The 21,974-nt window shown below is 37.8% G+C and overlaps 1 protein-coding gene across 1 annotated transcript; it reads right to left on the bottom strand.

The window, feature by feature from the left end:
- Nucleotides 1–8,230: 8,230 nt before the first annotated feature.
- Nucleotides 8,231–9,367, bottom strand: LOC120010231. The gene is made up of 3 exons (XM_038860962.1): nucleotides 8,962–9,367; nucleotides 8,788–8,910; nucleotides 8,231–8,667 (listed from the first exon to the last, which is right to left on the bottom strand). The coding sequence occupies exons 1-3, from the start codon at nucleotides 9,365–9,367 to the stop codon at nucleotides 8,231–8,233; spliced, it is 966 nt and encodes a 321-aa protein (XP_038716890.1).
- Nucleotides 9,368–21,974: the final 12,607 nt, after the last annotated feature.

The raw sequence follows: 21,974 nt of genomic DNA, 5'->3' as shown, positions 1-21,974 counted from the left end.
CTGTTATGAAGAAAAATGGAAAACTGAGAGTATGCATAGATTTCAAAAATTTGAATCTGGCCACACCTAAAGACGAATACGAATACCCGATGCCTACAGTAGATTATTGAATAGATGCAACTGCTGTATATGAAATTTATTCTTTTATGGATGGGTATTCTGGGTATAATCAGATTTTTATTGATGAAAATGATGTGCATAAAACTACTTTTAGATGCCCAGGATCGTTAGGATGTTTTCAATGGATAGTTATGTCATTTGGTTTGAAAAATATCGGAGCCACGTATCAAAGGGCCATGAATTTAATCTTTCATGATATGATTAGCCAGCATGTGGAAGTTTATGTCGATAATATAGTGGCTAATTCGGTCAAAGTGAATGACCATTTCGGCCAATTACGGAAGTTATTTGAACGAATGAGAATTTACAAGCTAAAACTAAACCCACTTAAATGTGCCTTTGGTGTGAGTGTTGGGAATTTTTTAGGATTCCTTGTAGATCAAAAAGGAATCGAAATAGACCAGAATAAGTCTAAGGCCATAGTAGAGGTCAGACCACCAAGCACTAAAAAAGAATTACAATGATTTCTAGGACAAGTTAATTTCTTAAGACGTTTCATCTCTAATTGTGCAAAATGGACAAAAGTGTTCTCTGCATTACTAAATCTTAAAAGTGAAGACAAATTCATCTAGGCGGAAGAACATCAAAAGGCTTTTGAAGCTTGAAAGCTTACTTATCAAGACCACTAGTAATGGTATCACCTGCGCGAGGAAAACCACCAAAGCTGTACATATCGGTGAAGATCAATCCATAGCAAGGATGCTTGCGCAAGACAATTCCCAGGGCGAGGAAAGAGCCATTTATTACTTGAGTAGACAGCTACTCAAATATGAATGCAATTATTCTCCATTAGAGAAATTATGTTTGGCTTTATTCTTTACATGAACTAAGTTAAGGGCCTACATGAGGCCTGTGATAGTGTATTTAATTTCAAAAGTAAACATAATGAAGTACATGTTTTCTCGCCCAATTTTGCATCAAAGAGTATGGTATTGGGCACTAGCCCTCTCCGAATTTGATATCCAATACGTACCTCAAAAGGTAGTAAAAAATCAAGCCCTGGCTGATTTCTTGGCTGACCACCCATGTCTAAGTACTACTAAAGAATTAAAGCAAAATCTAAGTGCTATAGACATCAGCCCATGGATTCTATATTTCGATGGATGTAGGATATGGAGAATCATGGTAGGTAGGACCAAATCTCTCTTGATCCCTGATTCCTGATCTCCTTTGCATTTAAACATTTGTTAGCTTAAGGAGGATATCTTAGCTTGAGATATTATTCCTTGAGAGTTGTCCTCTCCCTGATTTTATTCTTAGTACGATGTTCCCTTCTTGCTGCAGTACGATCCTATAACACATGGCATGCTGACAAGGCATGGCTTAATTTTCTCATCCATAAATGTCCCCAACCTTTACTCTGTCTTTTCCTTTCTTAGAAAAGGAGAGATGAATGCTAAGTTTGTTGCTTTCCGGGTTCTCAACCAAAGCTGAACGAGCCAAAGAGGACTTGACTCGACTAAGTTTGGTCCAGAACACAACTGATTGAGTAAAACGGCCAAGCCTCTATATAAGGCTGCCAGAATAAACGAGGATAAATCAAAGCAACGACCATTGGCAATATCACCTAAAGAATAAAAATATCCTACTAGAGACTTAGAGGTAGGAATGCACAAGATATACTTACAGAGCTAGTAGTAAATAAAAAGAGTTTGTTCATATTTAGACGGTTTGACTGTCATATGGGAATACCAACGCATGAGAGCACGATAAGAAGAGAAATCAAAAACTCTGCAGTTCCATCTTTTAGACTCAAAAAGTGTATGGGCTGAAATAGAATTGCCCAATGGAGAAAGATGAATGAGAGCGCCAAGATCACATAAAGTGATGGTCATAGGGCCAGCTGAGAAGATGAAGACGTTGTAATCAGAAGACTAAAAAGAGAACGCCACAGGGAACAATACAGTATTGTATACCAAAGTATACAGAGAAATCTCCAAAATATTCAAGATACTAGCCGCTCCGAAAAGCTATTATATTTCCTCATCGGTGATTAAACGTTGATACCATAAACACAGTAGGTTGTCTTCAATAGGCCATGTGCCAATCGCATTGGTGGTAGACAGTGCAGCAAACAAAATCTACTCGGCGAAAGGCAAATGTTGTGAAGAAGGAAATAGTCATGCTGATTCCAAAGAATTCAGGGCGCTAGAGATGGTGAAAACAGGACCTAAGAACCTACTGGCCCCTGCAGAAAAGATAATATCTGCAATGATGAAAGGATCTTGCAATGATTCCAAAAACATATCAAAGGTTAGAAAAGAGGATGAGGACGAGGAAGCCATGGCGGTAAACTTAGTCAAGAGGCAAGCAAGAAGATGAAGAGAAAATAGCGGGTAATGGGTAAAAGATCGATTTTAGAGATTAAATAAGTTACCCTCTCCACAGAAACTGTCCGGTTAGTGGTACACGTAACGGCATAAGATACGGAAAAAAACATAGTTATTATACCCCACGTCTCATCCCATGAGTTTCTATGACGGCGTAAACACATTACTGAGTGGTTACATAAGCCAACAAGATATTAAATGAGAAGCAACCAAGAAGAAAAAGACAAAAGATAACATCTAATGGAATGCATTGGAGAAAAAGTAAAAATTAATAAATGAGTAAAAAGTGTTCAATTGGACGAATATTACAAATACTCTAGCAGAATAGAACAAATACGTTCAATTACAAAAAAGAAAAGAAGAGAAAATCAGGATGAGGACTCGTCTTCAGCCATTTTGATTCGTTCCACATGGGTCTTCAAATCTTTCCATGAATCAAGGATGTCCTTTTCTTCCTCATCCAGGACAACCAGATCAACCCCCAAATCAGTGCGACCAAAGCCCTCCAGCTCGGAGATAACCCTTTCAGTTTCCTTCTCTTTGTCTCTCAAGCTCTGAATATGGACAACCTTAATCTATTTATAACCATCCAGCCTCTACTGAAGTTCTTGTATTTGCTTCTCACATTCCAAAATATTGGAATTGTCAGCATGAACTTCTTCAGTGATCTTTTTAAGGTTGTCTTCATGATTGTGGAGAACAAGGGTTAAGTCTATTAGATCAGACGCGACCACTTTAGTTGATTGAAGGGCACCCTATTGTGCAACACCCTAACCCGGAATGCGTTACTTTTGGTACCATCTTAATCAAACCACTAATTAATTCAATCATCAAACCATCGAATATTTCGCCAGCACCTTCTTATATTACGGAAGATGCCAACCTGGAGTAAACACGCAACAATATCACCAATATATTTGCAACCTAGGTAGGGCCTCAGACCATCTAACAATTCATATCATAGATAAGTTCTCAAGTCTAAGCAGGGCCTAAGGACACCTAACAAATCATATCATCAATAAATTCTTAAATCTAAGCAGGGCCTCATGCCACCAACAATCACATATAAATTCTCCACACATAATAAGATAAATAATCAAGCATCCAACGCAAGGAGTAATCCTGCATGCATAATCAATTGTGAGGATAGGAAGTCCACAAACCCGGTTTGGGAGTTCCGATCACATGGAGCACCCTCCCAACCATCGAATTGAGGTATCACACAAAATGTCTTAACCAAGAAAAACAAGTATGACAAAATACTAATAACATAGTCAAATTCTAGAACCATCTAGTCCTATTACTCTCCAGGGGCCTATCCATGTCACACACGCTCCTCCTGATCCGTAACCCTGGTATCGGAACTAGACTCACATGCGAGGAGGGAATAAGGAAAGGAAAAGGGTGAGCAAAAGGCCCGATAGGGAATAATAACGAATGAATAATCAATATTAAGGCTAAAATATTATAGAAAAGCACAAATGCAACAATATGATAACTAACATCATGTACACCAAAACACAAGTAGATAACAACACCATACAGAATTCTAACTTGGCCACCGACATCCCTATACTCATCGAGACCCTGAACAGCCCAACGATATCACCGCATGGTGCCCCAAGTACATGTGAAATCTTGACTCATCCCAGCGTTCCCATACTTATAGGAACCCTGAACAACCCATCGACATTCCACATTTCACATCAATCAAACCTAGGAGATGTACGAATTCATACCCGACATCTACCATGCAACTACAACGCATGTCCAACATGGCTATGCAATGAAGCATACATACAACCTACATATATACTACTACATGATGCATGTTCAAGAATAATTCATGCTCAATAAAAGACTGAACATGTAGGGTATGCAATATACTCAAGTTATACAACAAAGTAATCACAATAGGGTTGTTCTTTCTTAGGGACAGTTAAGGCGAGAATGAAATCATAATGAACAATGAGAAAAGATAAATGTTCTTAATAGGAGGACATATTCAAAGAAAATAGCGACGGGGTGAAATTTCCCTACCTCACACTCTAAAAATTAGCTATGTAAACCAATACTCAACCTTGAATTCTCCTGCCTCAAATCAACCTATTATTCGGTAAGTCCATCCTCCAATCAATATACAACAACTTCAACTTCATATATCTAACACAAATTAACCCAATAACTCAAGAAACCATTACCTTTTCTTACCCAAGACCTTCCAAGTTCTTGAACTTCACCTATTCAAGCTTGCTACTCCAATCAAAAATATAATCTAGAAACACAATCATAAACAAGTATAAATCAACTTATTAAATCACTAATTTCATCTAATTCAAAGATTAGCCCCCAAACCCACAAAACCCATAAAACCCTAGGATCCAAAATGGCCCAATATCTAAATACTAGCTTTTTGATTGAGGAAACTTATCAAGGTTGTAGAAACAAGTAAAAGGAAAGGATTCAAGCTTCCTATAGGCCTCAAATGATGTAGGAATTCGAGGATTTGAGTTTGGGTTCGAACCTTGAAAGATTAGGACAGAGAGAAGAATTTAAGAATATGTAAGCTAGAGAGAGACATCATGAATCCAACTTGAAACAACTTGAAAGTGAAGAACCTTACCTTGGTTGTTGAACTTGGGTGATGGAAATAAGAGATTTTGAGAGAAAATGGGGTTAGAGTTCATTTAGGTCGGGTTATTTTTTAGAGAAATCGCGAAATGGGTGTTTTAAAAACTGAACCCACGCATACTGGGCATGTCTGATCGATCGGAACCGCTCCCGATCGATCGGAATTGGCCACTATCCATATTTTCCAGTGCTGATTTTTGATCGATTGGAGCCCAGTTCTGATTGATCAGAACTGGGCACCTGCACTCACCTGCACTACTTTTCACATATACTCAGTTTTGAAAACCCTCCGTACTTCCCCAATTCCCTTGGTGTTAATTTCTAATGACTTTTATCCTTATATTAGACTTCAAACACGTCTACCAGACTCACATGGATATATATATATATATATACTTAACACATGTTGGTCCTACATAATGTCTAAAAGTAAAAGAATTTTGGGGTATTACATCCTTTTCCCCTTAAAGAAATTTCATCCTCGAAATTTAAAACGAACCTAGACTTACGAATAAATGCGAATATTTCTCCTTCATCTTCGACTCAAGCTCCCAAGTCGCCTCTTCCGTGTCTTGACACATCCACAAGACTGTAACCAATGGTATCACACTGGATCGTGTGACCTTGTCCTTTCGATCTAAACTCCTCATTAGTTGAAGAGTGTAGCTTCCATCTTCCTCCACTTCCAATGTGGTCCAATCTAAGACATATGATGGATCCGGCTCATATTTTCGTAGCATAGAAACATGAAACACATTATGAACTTTAGCCAATTTTGATAGAAGTGCCAAACGATAGGCTATCGGTCCAACTAGCTCAAGGATTTCAAAAGGACCCACAAACCACGGTGCCAACTTCCCTTATTTGCTGTACCTTTGAATGCCATGTCGTGGACTAACCTTCAAAAATACCTTGTCACCAACCTAAAATTCCATTGGCCTCCTCTTATCCACATAGGACTTTTCCCTACTTTGAGCCGTGATCAACCTTTTTCTAATCTTCTCAACTCCGTCTCTTGCCTCCTTCACCATTTCAGGTCCCGATACAGCTTTCTCTCCAACCTCCGCCCAACACAATAGTGACCTACAAGGCCTCCCATAAAGCGCTTCAAATGGTGCCATCCCAATGCTACTATGGTTGAGTTGTTGTACATAAACTCTGCCAAACGTAGATATTTCTCCCAATTACCACTAAAATCTACGACACAAGCACGTAACATATCCTCTAGTCCTCTCACTTTTCCCATCACTCTGTGGGTGATACGGCATAGTGAAATTTAGCCGTGTCCCTGAGGTCTTCTGCAAACTGCCCCAAAATCTACCCTATAATCACGGGTCTCGATCCGACACAATGGATTGGGGCACTCCATGGAGTCACACTATCTCCCGCACGTACAATGTTGTTCACCTGTAGGAAGTGAGCTCATTTGGTCAATCTATCGACTATCACCCAAACAGTATCATTTTGCTTAGGTGTCATTGGCAATGCCGTCACAAAGTCCATAGTGATCATCTCCCATTTCCATTGTGTCACCGGTAGGGTTTGTAGTAAACTCGTCGGCCTTTGGTATTCTGCCTTCACTTGTTGACATGTCAAGCATTTTGCCACAAATCTAGATACATCAGCCGTCATGCCTCTCCACCAAAAGTTTCTTCTCAAGTCTTGGTACATTTTCGTCTCTCCTGGATGCATATCAAACCGAGAATGGTGTGCTTCTTTCAAGATCTCCTCTTGTAGCTCCTTGTCATTGGGTACTATCAATCTCCCCGCGAACCTCACACCTCCATCATCACCCCAAACCTATCCGGAGTCCTCCTCAAATGTATCAAAAATAGGATCCCATTTTATGCATCCATCACCTTTTGCATCAACATCAGTCTAGAAGTCATACTACCAAGATACACCTTTTCCTCTACACCTTGCAACCCCAAACCAAATTGACTTATTGCCTCTATAATTCCCCACTCATGTATAAACAAACTAGCAACTCTATGCTTTCTACTCAATGCATCCGCAACCACATTTGCTTTACTCGAGTGATATTGTAAACTAAAATCATAGTCTTCTAAATACTCCATCCACCTCCTTTGTCGCAAATTCAACTCTCTTTGGGTGAATAAATACTTCAGACTTTTGTGATCCGAAAATACATCAAATTTCTCTCCATAAAGATAATACGTCCATTGTTTCAAAGCAAATTCAATTGCCATTAACTCGAAATTGTGCACCGGATAGTTTTTCTCATGTATTTTCAACAATCTAGAACCATACTCCACTACCCTATCTCTTTGCATCAACACACCACCCAAACCCACTCCAGAAGCATCATAATACACTTGGTATCCTACACTCCTCTTTGGAACCGCTAATACTAGTGGAGATGTCAACCTACCCTTCAACCCCTTAAAAGCTTCCTCACACTCATCCGACTACACAAACGGTGTACCTTTCCGTGTGAGTTGCATCATAGGTGCGGAAACACGTGAAAAGTCTTGGATAAATCTCCTATAATACTCTGCTAATCCTAAGAAACTCCTGATCTCCGAAACATTCTTAGGTCTGTCCCAATTCAACATGGATTTGACCTTAGAGTGATCTACCGCAATGCCCTCTTGCTTAATCACATGACCTAGGAATTTCACTTCCGTAGCCCAAAACTCACATCTGCTCAACTTAGCATATAATTGATTCTCCCTCAACGTTTGCAACACTAACCTCAAGTGTTCCTCATGCTCTTCTACCTTCGGAGAATAAATCAAAATATCATCAATGAACACAACCACAAATCTATCCAAAAATTGGCGAAGGACCCTTTGCATCAAATCCATAAACACTGTCGGAGCATTTATCAACCCAAATGGCATCACTAAAAACTCATAATGCCCAAATCGTGTCCTAAATGCCGTCTTCGAAATATCTTCATTTCTAATCCTCAATTGGTGGTACCCCGAATGTAAGTCAATCTTAGAGAAATGCCTAGCATCTCTCAACTGATCAAACAAATCATTTATCCGTGGTAATGGATACTTGTTCTTTACCGTAACCTTGTTTAATTGTCGATAATCGATACACATCCTCAACGAGCCATTCTTCTTCTTTACGAACAATACTAGTGCTCCCCACACACTTAGTATAATAAACCCCAAGTCTTACAACTCTTCCAATTGAGTCATCAATTCCTTCAATTCAACCGGAGCCATCCGATATGGTGGAATCAAAATTGGCTTAACATTCGGATGCAGTTCAATGGTAAAGTCAATCTCTCTCTTCGGTGGTAATCCGGGTAACTTATCCAGAAATACATCCATGTACTCTTCTACCACATGTGTTAGAGTAGCTACATCACCCCTAGGTGCCAACGTAATCAAACTCGTGACCCTACAATTTTGGTATGAAGGGTTGTCCATGAAGTGAGGACATGGGACCCCCTTCAATCCGTGTAACCGTATCTCCCCTCCTTCCGGTACATTAAGAGTGACCTTCCTCTCCCAAAAGTCCAACAATGCATGATGCTTTGTTAACCAATCCACTCCAAGGATTACATCGAAGTCCTTGAAGTCTAAGACATTCAAATTATCCTTTAGGGCTATACTACCAAACCAGCACACACAATCAAGAACTATACCCTCCAATGAGGTGAAATGCCCAAAAGGGGTGTCTATAGTAAACATTCGGCTCATTGGAGAGATTTTCAAACTTAATGCACATGCAAGGGACACAGAAATGAATAATGTCGTAGTGCCTGAATCAAATAACACCTTTGCCCAACAATTCGATATGAGAAATGTACCTCCAATGAAGTTAGGATGCTCATCTGCCTCCTGGTGTCCTAATGCAAATGCTCTCCCATAAGTCAATGATGTTTGCTACTTAGCTCCACCTCGCCCCCTCCCTCCTGACGGAATAGTAGAAGGAAGAGCTAGAGTAAGAGTTGGTGGTGGTAAACCCGGTGCTCGTGACTGCTCTGAAGCTCTGCCACCCTGTGGACAGTCATGCTTCCTATGATCGATCATACCATACCTATAACACGTGACTCCCCTGGTAGTGCACTGGTTCTTATGGCCCTCCCAACCGCACTTGAAACACACAATCTTGCCATCCCATGGCCTCGAACCTTTGCCTTGATCAACTTTTTGACCCCTTAAGACCTGAAACTCAGTCCTCAGTTTCTTCTGGCTACCTCCTCCACTGCCACTAGCTATTGAAGCTTTACGACCCTTCGGCACATCCCAGTACTGGCGGGAGTTGCGCTCCCCTCGCTCTAACTCTAATGCCATATCCACCATCTCATCATAAGTCTACACCCTATAAGCAATCACCATTTTGTAGCACTTTAATCAAACTTCTAATTAACTCAATCATCAAACCACCAAAAATTTTGACAATACCTTCCCGTATTATGAAAAATGCCAACCTGAAGTAAATGCGAACCAATATCACAAATATATTAACAACCTAGGCAGGGCCTCAGGCCATCTAACAATTCATATCATAGATAAGTTCTCAAGTCTAAGCAGAGCCTAAGGCCACCTAACAAATCATAGCATCAATAAATTCTCAAATCTAAGCAGGGCCTCAGGCCACCTAACAATCATATATAAATTCTCACACACAATAACATATATAATCAAGCATCCAACGCAATGAGCAATCCTGCATGCATAATCAATCGTTAGGATACGAAGTCCATAAACCCATTCTGGGAGTCTCGATCACACGGAGCACCCTCCTAAACGTCCAACCAACCATCGAATTGAGGTATCACACAACATGTCTCAACCAAGGAAAGCAAGTACGACAAAATACTAATAACATAGTCAAATTCTAGAACCATCTAGTCCTATTACTCTCTAGGGGCCTATCCATGTCACGCACGCTCCTCCTGATTCGCAACCCTGGTATCGAAACTAGACTCACCGATGAGGAGGGAATAAGGAAAGGAAAAGGGTGAGCGAAAAGCCCAATAGGGAATAATAATAAATGAATAATCAATATTAAGGTTGAAATATTATAGAAAAAGCACAAATACAACAATATGATAACTAACATCATGTATACCCAAAATACAAGTAGATAACAACACCATACGGGATCGTAACTTGGTCCACCGGCATCCCTATACTCATCGGGACCCTGAACAGCCTAACGACATCACCGCATGGTGTCGTAAGTACATGTGAAATCCTGACTCGGCCAACCGATGTTCCCATACTCATAGGAACCCTGAACAACCCATCGACATTCCACATTTCACATCAATCAAACCTACGAGATGTACGGATCCATAACCGATATCTACCGTGCAACTACAATGCATGTCCAACATGGCTATGCAATGAAGTATACATACAACCTACATATATACTACTACATGGTGCATGTTCAAGAATAATTTATGCTCAATAAAGATTGAACATGTAGGGTATGCAATATACTCAAGTCATACGACAAAGTAATCACAATGGGATTGCTCTCCCTTAAGGACAATTAAGGCGAGAACGAAATCATAATGAACAATGGGAAAAGATAAATGTTCTTAATCGGAGGACATATTCAAAGAAAATAACGAAGGGGTGAAATTTCCCTACCTCCCACTTTAAAAATTAGCTATATAAACCAATAGCCAACCTTGAATTTTTCAGTCTCAAATCAACCTATTATTCGGTAAGTTCATCCTCCAATCAATATACAACAACTTCAATTTCATATATCTAACACAAATTAACCCAATAACTCATGAAACCGTTACCTTTTCTTACCCAAGACCTTCCAAGTTCTAGACCTTCACCTATTCAAGCTTGCTACTCCAATCAACAATAGAATCTAGAAACACAATCATAAACAAGTCTAAATCAACCTATTAAATCACTAATTTCATCTAATTCAAAGATTACCCCCCAAACCCACAAAACCCTAGAATCCAAAATGCCCCAATTTCTAAATACTAGCTTTTAGATTTAGGAAGCTTACCAAGGTTGTAGAAAAAAGTAAAAGGAAGGGATTCAAGCTTCCTTTAGGCCTCAAATGAATAGGAATTCGTGGATTTGAGTTTGGATTCGAACCTTGAAAGATTAGGACAAAGAGAGGAATTTAAGAATATGTAAGCTAGAGAGAGATGTCATGAATCCAACTTGAAAGTGAAGAACCTTACCTTGGTTGATGATCTTGGGTGATGGAAATGAGAGATTTTGAGGGAAAATGGGGCTAGGGTTCATTTAGGTCGGGTTATTTTTGAGAGAAATCGCGAAATGGGTGTTTTAAAAACTGAACCCACGCATGTTGGGCATGTCTGATTGATCGAAACCAATCCCGATCGATCGGAATTGGCCACTGTCCATATTTTTCGGTGTCGATTTTCGATCGATCGGAGCCCAGTTTGGATCAATCGAAACTGGGCACCTGCACTACTTTTCACATATACTCAGATTTGAAAACCCTCTGTACACCCCCGATTCCCCCGATATTAATTTCTGATGACTTTTACCCTTTTATTAGACTTCAAACATGTCTACCCGACTCAAATGGATATATATATATATATATATATACTCAACACATGTTGGTCTTACATAATGTCTAAAAGTAAAAGAAGTTCGAGGTATTACATGTTGTTTACTATATCACTCAATGAGAGCGTGCAGCTCACAACCTATGCCTTAAAGAATAACTTTGTCGCCCAAAGAAGATTTCAGAACAGATGAAGCTTGAGCAAGCACGGCTGAAACTACGTCCAGTTTGGCCAAATTATCTGGTAAACCAACCTCAGGCAAAGGCAACTCCAAGAAAGCTAGCAAAGAATTCATGGCCTGGATTAGAACATCTCGGCTTATAGTATTGGCCGAACGAGATTTAGAGAACAAAGGCTGAGGAGATTTGATCTTCTCTATCTCTGAAAAGAGGTTAGCAAGGAAAGCCAAAATAGTAGAATCGTTCTGAAAAGAAGGAATGGATCAAGTATAAGAAAATGATGAGTATGACAAATGCGAACCAATGTAAGTAACTTAGGATCTGGGATAGTAAAAGAAAATGGTGGACTGATGTCAGCCTGGATGTGCGCAAGAACATCTTGAATAATGAACTATGACAATATGATTATAGTCCATCGATCAATGGAAAAGTACAAATTATGATATTACAAGTACCTCAGAATCTTGGGCTGTGGTAGTAACATCCTGAGGAGGCATGGAGCGAATGGGGTCATCAAAGGCAGGAGCACCCTCAAGGGCATCATCAAGATTCTCTGCTTGAACGTCAAAGAGAGGCAGCTCTAGTACAATCTCCACACCCTGTATGTCCACACTTTCATGTAATTCTGAGGCATAAGAGCAGTAGAGAGACCTTCTGGAATGATTGGTTGAATAATCTGAAGGGGAGTAGAGGGAAGAAGAGCTGACAAAGGTTCATCATCATCACATTCAGCATCAATGTCAGAACTAGAAACAATGGCCATCCCCTTCAGAGCTCGAACTTTCTAATACATAAGTATTAATGGAACTGATCAGAAAATGAATTATTACACACCAATGAGTAAAATGTTATGAATGCAACTTTAATTACCTTCAAAGTATGGGATGCCCCTGTCACTGGTGCTGAGTGTTTTCTATGAATCAAAGTTGGTTCCTCTATAACGTCTTCAATAGAAGAAGCCCTGGAAGGAGAAGAAGATTGAGGAATACCTTGAGTGCCAATGTATTGGGCTGTTGGGATTGGCTGAAAACTCTTAGTAGGAAGGACAAAACGAATATCAACTTGAGAAGAAGCACTACTGCCAGTGTTCTTCTTTGAAAGCTTAGAAGGTTTGGAAGGGGTAGAAAGATTGAGCGTGGAAAATAAAGAATTGGTTGAAATAGGAAACAATGTCGAACGAATAGACTTGTAGCATACTGGCCATGCCTGACTTAGGCCGAATTGGCGACAGCAAAGTTAGGACTGTACACTTCAAAACCTACTTTCCCATTTGTGCCAATCAAGATATCATGGATAAGTTCACAGCCAACTAGAAACTTGGCCCATATTGAAGAGGTAGGCTCAAGAATAGAGTCGTTAGGAATAAAGACAAAATCAGGAACATCAGTTGGATTAAAAAGAAAAAAGGAAGGAATAGAAAGCACAAAGTAAAAATGGCCTAAAATCTCTCGGTGTGACATATTGACCAAACCGAGCTTGTTTAGGATATGTCCAGCATAGTTCACTGAGTAGGAACAACTTGAATAGAGCCAAAAAAGGGAAATACGCCTTAAGCCAAAGATGGACAATCCAGAGTGGACCAGAAGCATTAGGTGCTTGGCGATGAGATATTTGGTCCAAAAGAATAAAAATGCCACGATAAATGGCAGCCAGGGTAAATGAAGCAAGGTCCAAGGAAACGTCACCATTGGCTATCTCAAAAGTAAGTTGGAGATAACCTTCAACAAGTTTAGAACTTGGAACACAAATAATATATTTACAAAGCCAATAGTGAATGAAAGTAGTACGTTCTTGCTCGGAAGGCTTAGCAGAACGATCGAAAAAGGCATTAGCAAGGGTCGAATAAGAAGAAAATGAGGATTTATCCAAAAAAGGAGAGATAGTAGAATAAGTATGGTTGGCCAAAATAGTCTCGCCTAGAGGAGACAAACCTGTCAAAGCACTCAAATCACGAAGAGTGATGGTCATGGTCCCCAAGGGGAAGACAAAAGTGTTAAACTCAGATGACCAAAAACAAAGGGCCATAAGGAGGATGGTGAACAAAGCTGGAGTAAGTCTAGAATACAAGCTGGAGCAAAAATGACACGCGACGGAGCATGGTGAACCATGCGCTGGTACCAGGCCTGATAAGCATTATCGTGTTTAGGCCAAGTACGAATGGCGTTGGGCAAACACAACAGGCAGAATTTAGTAGGCTCTATGAAAGGCAAAGAACCTATAAGAGGGAAAAGTTAACCTAAGGGAGATGTAGAAACAGTTTCCCCATCCATGAATGCAGGGCCAAGGCAAAAATTGTCAGAATCAAGTTCAGGAGGAAAAAGATAATTTGATTCAACAGTGGCTATGTTCAAGGCAGAGCGGTAATCTTGATATGAAGAGGTCCTTTTGGCCTTAGAAGAGGAAGCCTTCACCATGATTGAAGAGGTAAAAGAGCAAGGAAATGGTAGAAATTGCAAAACTGAAACGACGAAGAAAGAAAAACTTGGGAGAAAAGGAAACGAGTATAAGGGTAACAGTGTCCGAAGAAAATGGCACGATTAATCGTATGGAACAACGTAATGGTTGATGATACAATTAACCAAACAGAATGACATGCGCTTGGGAAATTTGAATTTGCATACATGATAAAAGTGGGGCCATAAAACTTTGGTCTGCAAAAGAGATGGCATCATCCAAAATCAAACGCCGTGTATAGTGTCAGAGGCTTGAAAAGAAAGACAAGCCAGGCATTTAATGTTAGGTCATGATGAAATAAGGCCCAATGGGACAAAGTCAGAGAATGTCTAAAAATTGAATACGGCCTAATCAAATCAATTTAATCAGGCCATATTGGGGGTAATTGTTGCACATAAAAATACATCGAAATTACATCAATGCTATGTCATCCAATTCGTTGAACGAAGGCAGAAGGAAATAGTCAGGATTGGATGAGGATTGAATGAATTAGGGACCTGAATGAAGATAGATCGGTCAAATAGCTAATGAGCGATCGAAACAAACGACAGTAGTTACATAAACACCTCAATGTGTAAAAGAAAGTGGTCAACGTGGAAGTTACAATTCAACGGAAATAGAACAACACCAGAACTTGGAGTATACGTGTCGGGCAGAAAGGAAACAGAATATGTAATTTTTGTTTCTTAGCTTTTAATCTAATTAGCCTTTTTTCCATTGTCTTCCTCATGTGTTTGCGCCCCTTGGAGGTCACCATATGTCTTGCGTTTGCGTCCCTTTTTGGGACTTTGTTTCAAGAGGTTTGTTCTTGCATACATCATCTTATCTTATTTGTTCGCAACACTCAAATTCCATCGCAAACAAATACTTATAGCTTAGTTTGTTCCTATTTTCTTTCGAAAAATAACTCATTTGAATATGAAAGATAACACTATTTGTTGTAGTGGTAAAAGATTAAAAATGGGAAAAACTCTTTCTGAAATTTATTAAATTGAGAAAGACAATAAACTTCCTCCACTTTGACTTTAATTATTAGAGTTGAAAAGTGAGTGTCTCGCACCCATACATCCATATATAGTAACTTATAAAATCTGTCAACAACAAAGTTTTCTATTACTGGCATGTTGCACTCCCTAGGCCTGGCCCTCCATAGTAGAGGTTAGTGGTTGGGGTTGAAGTTTGGTAAGTGATGTTGTAGCATTGGTCATTGGTCACCATTATCGACAGCTCGCCAATGTCCACCTGAGCAAAGTTTACATCATCGATCGCGGCTCTTAAATCGTGAAAAAAACTTGCTCTTTTGTCTCCTTCGTTGGCAAAGTGGCCAGACCCCATTTTTGTTGAAGTAGGCGTATTATCGAGTCTCGAGTTTATCACCTGACCACCCCAAGTGACGTGTCTGGCTGGACTTGTCAAGTGAGTAAACAAATGGCTTGGCCAATACCCCAACGGTGCTTCATCATACATCAACCACCAACGTCCATCCATATGCTAATTAAGTTAGCCACCATTATTATGTCAATTAGTTTACTATGTGTGCCATATAACCAACCAAATTAACTCTAAACTATTAATTACCCGTCTAATTTCAATATCAATAGCATATTGATCGCCGCTATAAATTAGTGTCCAATCATATGAACCTCCAAAGACAATTGCTGTGGTGGTTTGTACGAATCCTGTACAAAAAAGATTGAAACATCCTACCCGATCTGCATCACTCTCTGTGTAAATTTGAACAAATTAAATTAATGTTTATGAAAAGTTTTAAAAATTGAAATTGAATCATATGTAGTTCATAATATAACTTAACATCTGAGCCTGAAAGGTTTATATAATTTAGTAAATTAAATAGAAATTATGCACCCACTTACAGTGCAGTATATGAAAAATCGTGTTCTTTCATCATGATAAAGCCGCGGATTTACCTAACTCGCACAATAATAAAATATTTTTAGAAAATGCATTGCTTGAAGTTTATTAATAGGATATATTTTAATTTCTACTGAAAATGAATTAATACTTACATGCCATCCACTTTCAATAGCTTTAAAATTTGAGTTTGGTCCTGATATAATCGAAATTTTGGCAACACTTTCGTCATCGTTTCCCTCCACAAATGGGTTCCATAGATTTATCATTGCTTTTGCACCGTGTACCCTTCATGATGCCCTCTGACTAACCATAGCGTAAACTTAAAAGTATTAACTAGGTGACAATAAAACCTAATTTTTATTAGGTAAAAATAAATGGCTACAAATACCATATTACTGTGTGTTTGAGGTTGATGAATTTAGAGACATAATTGCCTCTCATAACATCATCTATAGTGATTCGACGCATAGGAATAGTGCCCTTAGGACATCTTGTCCCATTTTTTTGCCAAATTTGAGATGCTTTATGACTTCTGTTCTTCAAGTCTTTTTTTTTGTTTGCCAGCCATTCTTTAGGCACACTATATCAATTAGTTGAAATAGAAGTACTTATTTTCTCGCCTCTCTCTAAGCTAGAACTCATAATATTCTTATTTTCTCGCCTCTCTCAGAGCTAGAACCCATAACCTCTTTAGTTATGGACAGTCAGCACACATCTTACCACAAGTTAGCACACATCTTACCACTCAGCCTAGATCGTAAGATGTGTGCTGACTTTCCATAACTAAAGAGGTTATGGGTTCTAGCTCTGAGAGAGGCGAGAAAATAAGAATATTGTCTAGATAAAACCATGAGGCGGTAAGAAAACCTGCATCGTACCCCGTAACGGATAATACCTTGGATGCTAAAATACGCATCCACATCTTACCACATCTAGACCTAGATGGTAAGATGTGTGTTGACTTTCCATAACTAAAGAGGTTATGAGTTCTCAGAGGATAATACCTTGGATGCTAAAATACACATCCACATCTTACCACATCTAGACCTAGATGGTAAGATGTGTGCTAACTTTCCATAACTAAAGAGGTTATGAGTTCTAGCTCTGACAGAGGCGAGAAAATAAGAATATTGTCTAGATAAAACCGTGAGGCGATAAGAGAACCTACATCGTACCCCATAGCGGATAATACCTTGGATGCTAAAATACACATCCACATCTTACCACATCTAGACCTAGCTGGTAAGATGTGTGCTAACTTTCCATAACTAAAGAGGTTATGAGTTCTCAGAGGATAATACCTTGGATGCTAAAATACGCATCCACATCTTACCACATCTAGACCTAGATCTTACACCTAGATGGTAAGATGTGTGTTGACATTCCATAACTAAAGATGTTATGGGTTCTAGCTCTAAGAGAGGCGAGAAAATAAGAATATTGTCTAGATAAAACCGTGAGGCGGTAAGAAACCTGCATCGTACCCCGTAGGGGATAATACCTTGGATGCTAAAATACGCATCCACATCTTACCACATCTAGATCTAGATGGTAAGATGTGTGCTGACTTTCCATAACTAAAGAGGTTATGAGTTCTTAAAGGATAATACATTGGATGCTAAAATACGCATCCATATCTAGACCTAGATGGTAAGATGTGTGCTGACTTTCCATAATTAAAGAGGTTATGAGTTCTAGCTCTGAGAGAGGCGAGAAAATGAGAATATTTTCTAGATAAAACCGTGAGGGGGTTAGAAAACCAGCATCGTACCCCCGAAGCGGACAATACCTTGGATGCTAAAATACACATCCACACTTACTAATAGTACTTTTCTTACCTGAATTTTATGGTTCCTACGAAGTGGGTGATCAAAAGATGGTTACTTTCTTTTATCAATACAATCAATGAGATCTCCATCCAAACTCTGCATATATGAATCAAGTGTTAAAGCAATTCCCTTCAACTACAAGAAATGCCAACATATATGATCCTTAAACATATATACCAATAACTAAATAAATATACTTTACATAATAATTACCTCTATAGTTAGCAGAGCGGGCTTGTTCATCGCTTTCAAAGCCATAATAGCTTCTTCATAGTTATTATGGTTTAGAGATAAAGCAAAAGTAGTTTTGTGAAGGATGATGAATACCACCAAAGCAAAAAATGAGAACTTCATCATATATAAAGTAAGAACTACTTAATTAGGTATTTTGGATTTGGAGAATTAATATTGAAATTGAGAGAAATAATATGCTTCATATATATATATATATATATATATATATATATAGTATTCAATAAATGCAGCTATGGAAAACTCACCTTTTCTTTCAAAGTTTCCTATTGAAATATTTGAAACTTTATTGTCTATCCACATATGGAAAGATGCATCAAAATAAACGTCAAGAATCAGAGACAAACATTGAGAGACAAAAAATATAGAATTGGAATCTTCCACCATTTTTTCCTTTATATAATTGGATTTTTCCTCTATGAATTATTAAAGTTCATTCCCTTCCTTTTATCTTATATATTTTTTATCCACCAATTAGGCATGTTGATTTGTGAAGAAAAATACACATTTGATATTGGAAAGGATAAATATTTCTTCTTAAGTGCATTAATTTCTTTTTGTATAATATATCATCTATGCATAGATAATTTCGTAGTTATAAAAAGAAATGTTATGATTTGGCTAGGTACAGCTTGGCTCTTTGTGTTGAATATTATTTTGCCGTCCAAACATGGGAAACCAACCTGTATTCATCTCATTACTCCTTTTTTCATCTATAAGCATGATTAATTAATTTTATTGAAAATAATTATTAACCTTGTGTAAGCATGACTAATGAATGACGTAATTGAAGGGGCTGTGGCCCCCACTCCTAAGTGGTTTAAAATAAAAAATAATTATATAGAATTCAACTCTTGGATCAATATGAGCCTTATTTTAGACCCAAGTTCGAGTCTCTCTCATCTCCATTTGTTTAATTTGGGTTTACCTATTGAGAAGAAACACTCTTTATTTGTATCTTAAGAATATTGCGTTCTCTTACTTTAAAGTAATCTCGTATAATTTTCAATTAATCTCTACCTAACTTGTATAGAAAACTTAATTTGTAAATTTCAATATATATATATATTAACACAATTTTTTCAATTAATCATTCATTCATTATTAAAAAAAACACATTAATGTTTTCTTGTGTTAGAAGACATTAGTTGTTAACCCGTGCAATACATTAGATTTTCGTATATTCATGTGCCCCATTATGACTCTAAGCAAATGAAATTACAATGAGAAATTTTCTGTGAAGTGTTCCTGCCAGTTTGATTTGGACACTTGAATGTCTTGATTTGAGATATGCTTAAAATATTGGCTTAAACTTGGCTTAGAGCCTCGACATGACTCGGGAGGATAGAAGGAACTTGCCTAGTGATAGTTTTGTCTTTTTGTTTGTTTGCTCTTTTTTTTTTTTTTTTTTGTTGCCCCTTTTGCCATTCCTCCTATCTTTCCTCCTTGATAGCTCCACCTGTATTAACTCTTATCCTTGGTGGCTCCTTCGGACACTCTTCCTGCCAGCTCCTAGTAAGGAAGGCTCCTTGGCGGATCCTATAAGTGTGGGCGTCTTGTCGGCTAGCTCCCCTTAGATATTCTCTTTGGTGGCTTTCAGAAGTAAAAGCTCCTAGTAATTTTGAAAAACTTGATTTCAAGAACTTAAAAGAAATTATTTGTGTTTTTTCACTTCTAAGAATTTAAGAGAAATTAATTGTCATTTTTCACTCAAGAATTTAGAGAAATGTTTTGGAGAGAACATAGCCCTTCTATTTATATGCAAAGACTTGATGGAATTTTAGGAAAGTTAGAGAAGTTTTTCTCTTATATTTGTCCTATTTTTGATATTTTTCTTATTTATCTAAGATTTATCTAATATAATTATTTATTTATTTAAAATATATAATTCAGTTTGAATAAACCTTATTACAAATTTTGACTGGTTTTTATTTTATTTTATTTTATATATATATATATATATATATTTTACGGTGGGAACCTACAATCACAAGCTTTTGGATGCGTATTGGGTAAATCCATCGATCTTGCACACTAGCTCGAAAACAAAAAATATCAGAAAAATTTATAAAAAATTTATGTGAAAGTTCATGCCTTGGAGATAATTGAATCCGGATTCAGAGTGCTTCAATCCTCAAACCAGTGCACCTTATGATACATTAAACAATTAAATTTTTTATAAGCACAAAAGGGATGCAATATATTTGTGCATTAAATCCATTTGCACTTTATGTACATATCAGGCATCAGTTAATAATTAATTTTTGATGCATAATAATACATAGTTTGTATTGGAAACCTTATGAAAAATAAGTGTATCGCCACCATATGATGTAATAAATTCTCTCAAGTGCACAAGAGTATTAATAACACAATGTATGCAAATACGATATCGGTCCCACAGAGACTAATTAATTCAATTATTGTACCTAAATGGATATGTGAATGAGAAGTGGTAATGAATGAGAAATGTATGACGTAATTAAATTGAACTAATTACAAAAGAATTAAAATTTAAGTTTTTGAGATATCAATATGAGAAGAACACTAGGGTAATGATTTCACCTAACAATTCTATCACAAGCATTCAATTAATTAACACATAATTATGATTTCAATCCAAGGGTTGATTATTTCTTAACTATGTTGGTTTGTTCGTTCGCAGTGCCAACAAATATTATCAATAATGGATTAATCCTGTTCGTTTGCAGTCATTAACCCACAGCTAATAACTCATTACGATATAAAGAATTATAACAACCAATCAATCTCCCAAACCTTGTTCATGGCAGTTGAAAATTTATTGCCTTAATTCCAATTCCACTAAGACACGTTACAAAATTCTCGTCAGGATTGGCTTGAGCCACCCAAATACTGCATTCTGTTCCAGCAAACTAGTTCTTTCAAGCTTGAGCCCTCCTGAAGGCTCGAGCCTTTTGAATTTAGTCTTTTGTTCAAGTAGCTCATTTTTTCTCTACTCGAGCCTTCTTCATATATCTCTTTGACGCAATTTCATTCCAAAACTCCTCATTTTCGTTCCATACTTGCGCTCCAACTTTCCTAAAATAAAAACACAAATAACCTAAGCAATATCAACCCAATACCATCAATTATTATCGAGAGTGATATAGAAAATATGCACAAAAGTGGGACAAAATATATGCACATCAAATACCCCACACTTATCTTTTGTTCGTCCTTGAGTAAAACAAGAGAAAAGAAAACACAAAATAGGTTCTCGCTCCTTCATTAATCTCAGAAATTCATACCACCAAAATCACAACCAAGGACAACCTACCCAAATCTCAACTTAGAGACTTCAATAGAATCAGAATCGAAAACCATCATATCCATCTCAAAATTCACAAAAGTAATCATTCATCACATAACATTTAGCTTCAACTTCAATCCTCACAGATAATTCACTCAGAATAAAAATCACACTGAAGTTGGCTAAAATATTCTCTCAAGCATATGTGGGCGAAATAATTTAAACAAGATAGCAAAATCCCACATACAATTCATAAAGAATGCTATGAAAGAAACAAATTAAATCTCGTCAATGGATACCACTTAACAAGAAGCGTGAACTATATATCAAATCACTTATCAAAATCACACCAAATCATTCTCAAGATCAAGTTGGACTTTTTAGGCTTGTAATTTAAGGCTATGGGTATTGAGTAGGGAAAAACAAAAGGGTAAAGGAAAACATAAAATTCAAGAGAACCATCAAAGTTTCAATAAAGCAATTTAAAAACCCCTTAAATTTTTAGCTTCCCACAACATCACAATA

Source organism: Tripterygium wilfordii, chromosome 2 (assembly GCF_013401445.1).
Source record: "Tripterygium wilfordii isolate XIE 37 chromosome 2, ASM1340144v1, whole genome shotgun sequence".
Classification (NCBI taxonomy): domain Eukaryota; kingdom Viridiplantae; phylum Streptophyta; class Magnoliopsida; order Celastrales; family Celastraceae; genus Tripterygium; species Tripterygium wilfordii.
Note: the sequence above shows the minus strand (reverse complement) of the source record. Positions and strands in the feature narration are given on the sequence as shown.

Bases quoted from the DNA above. Each gene is read 5' to 3' on its own strand.
- LOC120010231 (XM_038860962.1), bottom strand. From the start codon at position 9,367: ATGGTGGATATGGCATTAGAGTTAGAGCGAGGGGAGCGCAACTCCCGC. The intron at 8,911-8,961 runs GTGGAGCTAAGT...CATTTGCATTAG, and splicing joins GTCAGGAGGGAGGGGGCGAG to GACACCAGGAGGCAGATGAG. The intron at 8,668-8,787 runs GTGCATTAAGTT...TTGGTAGTATAG, and splicing joins CATTTCTGTGTCCCTTGCAT to CCCTAAAGGATAATTTGAAT.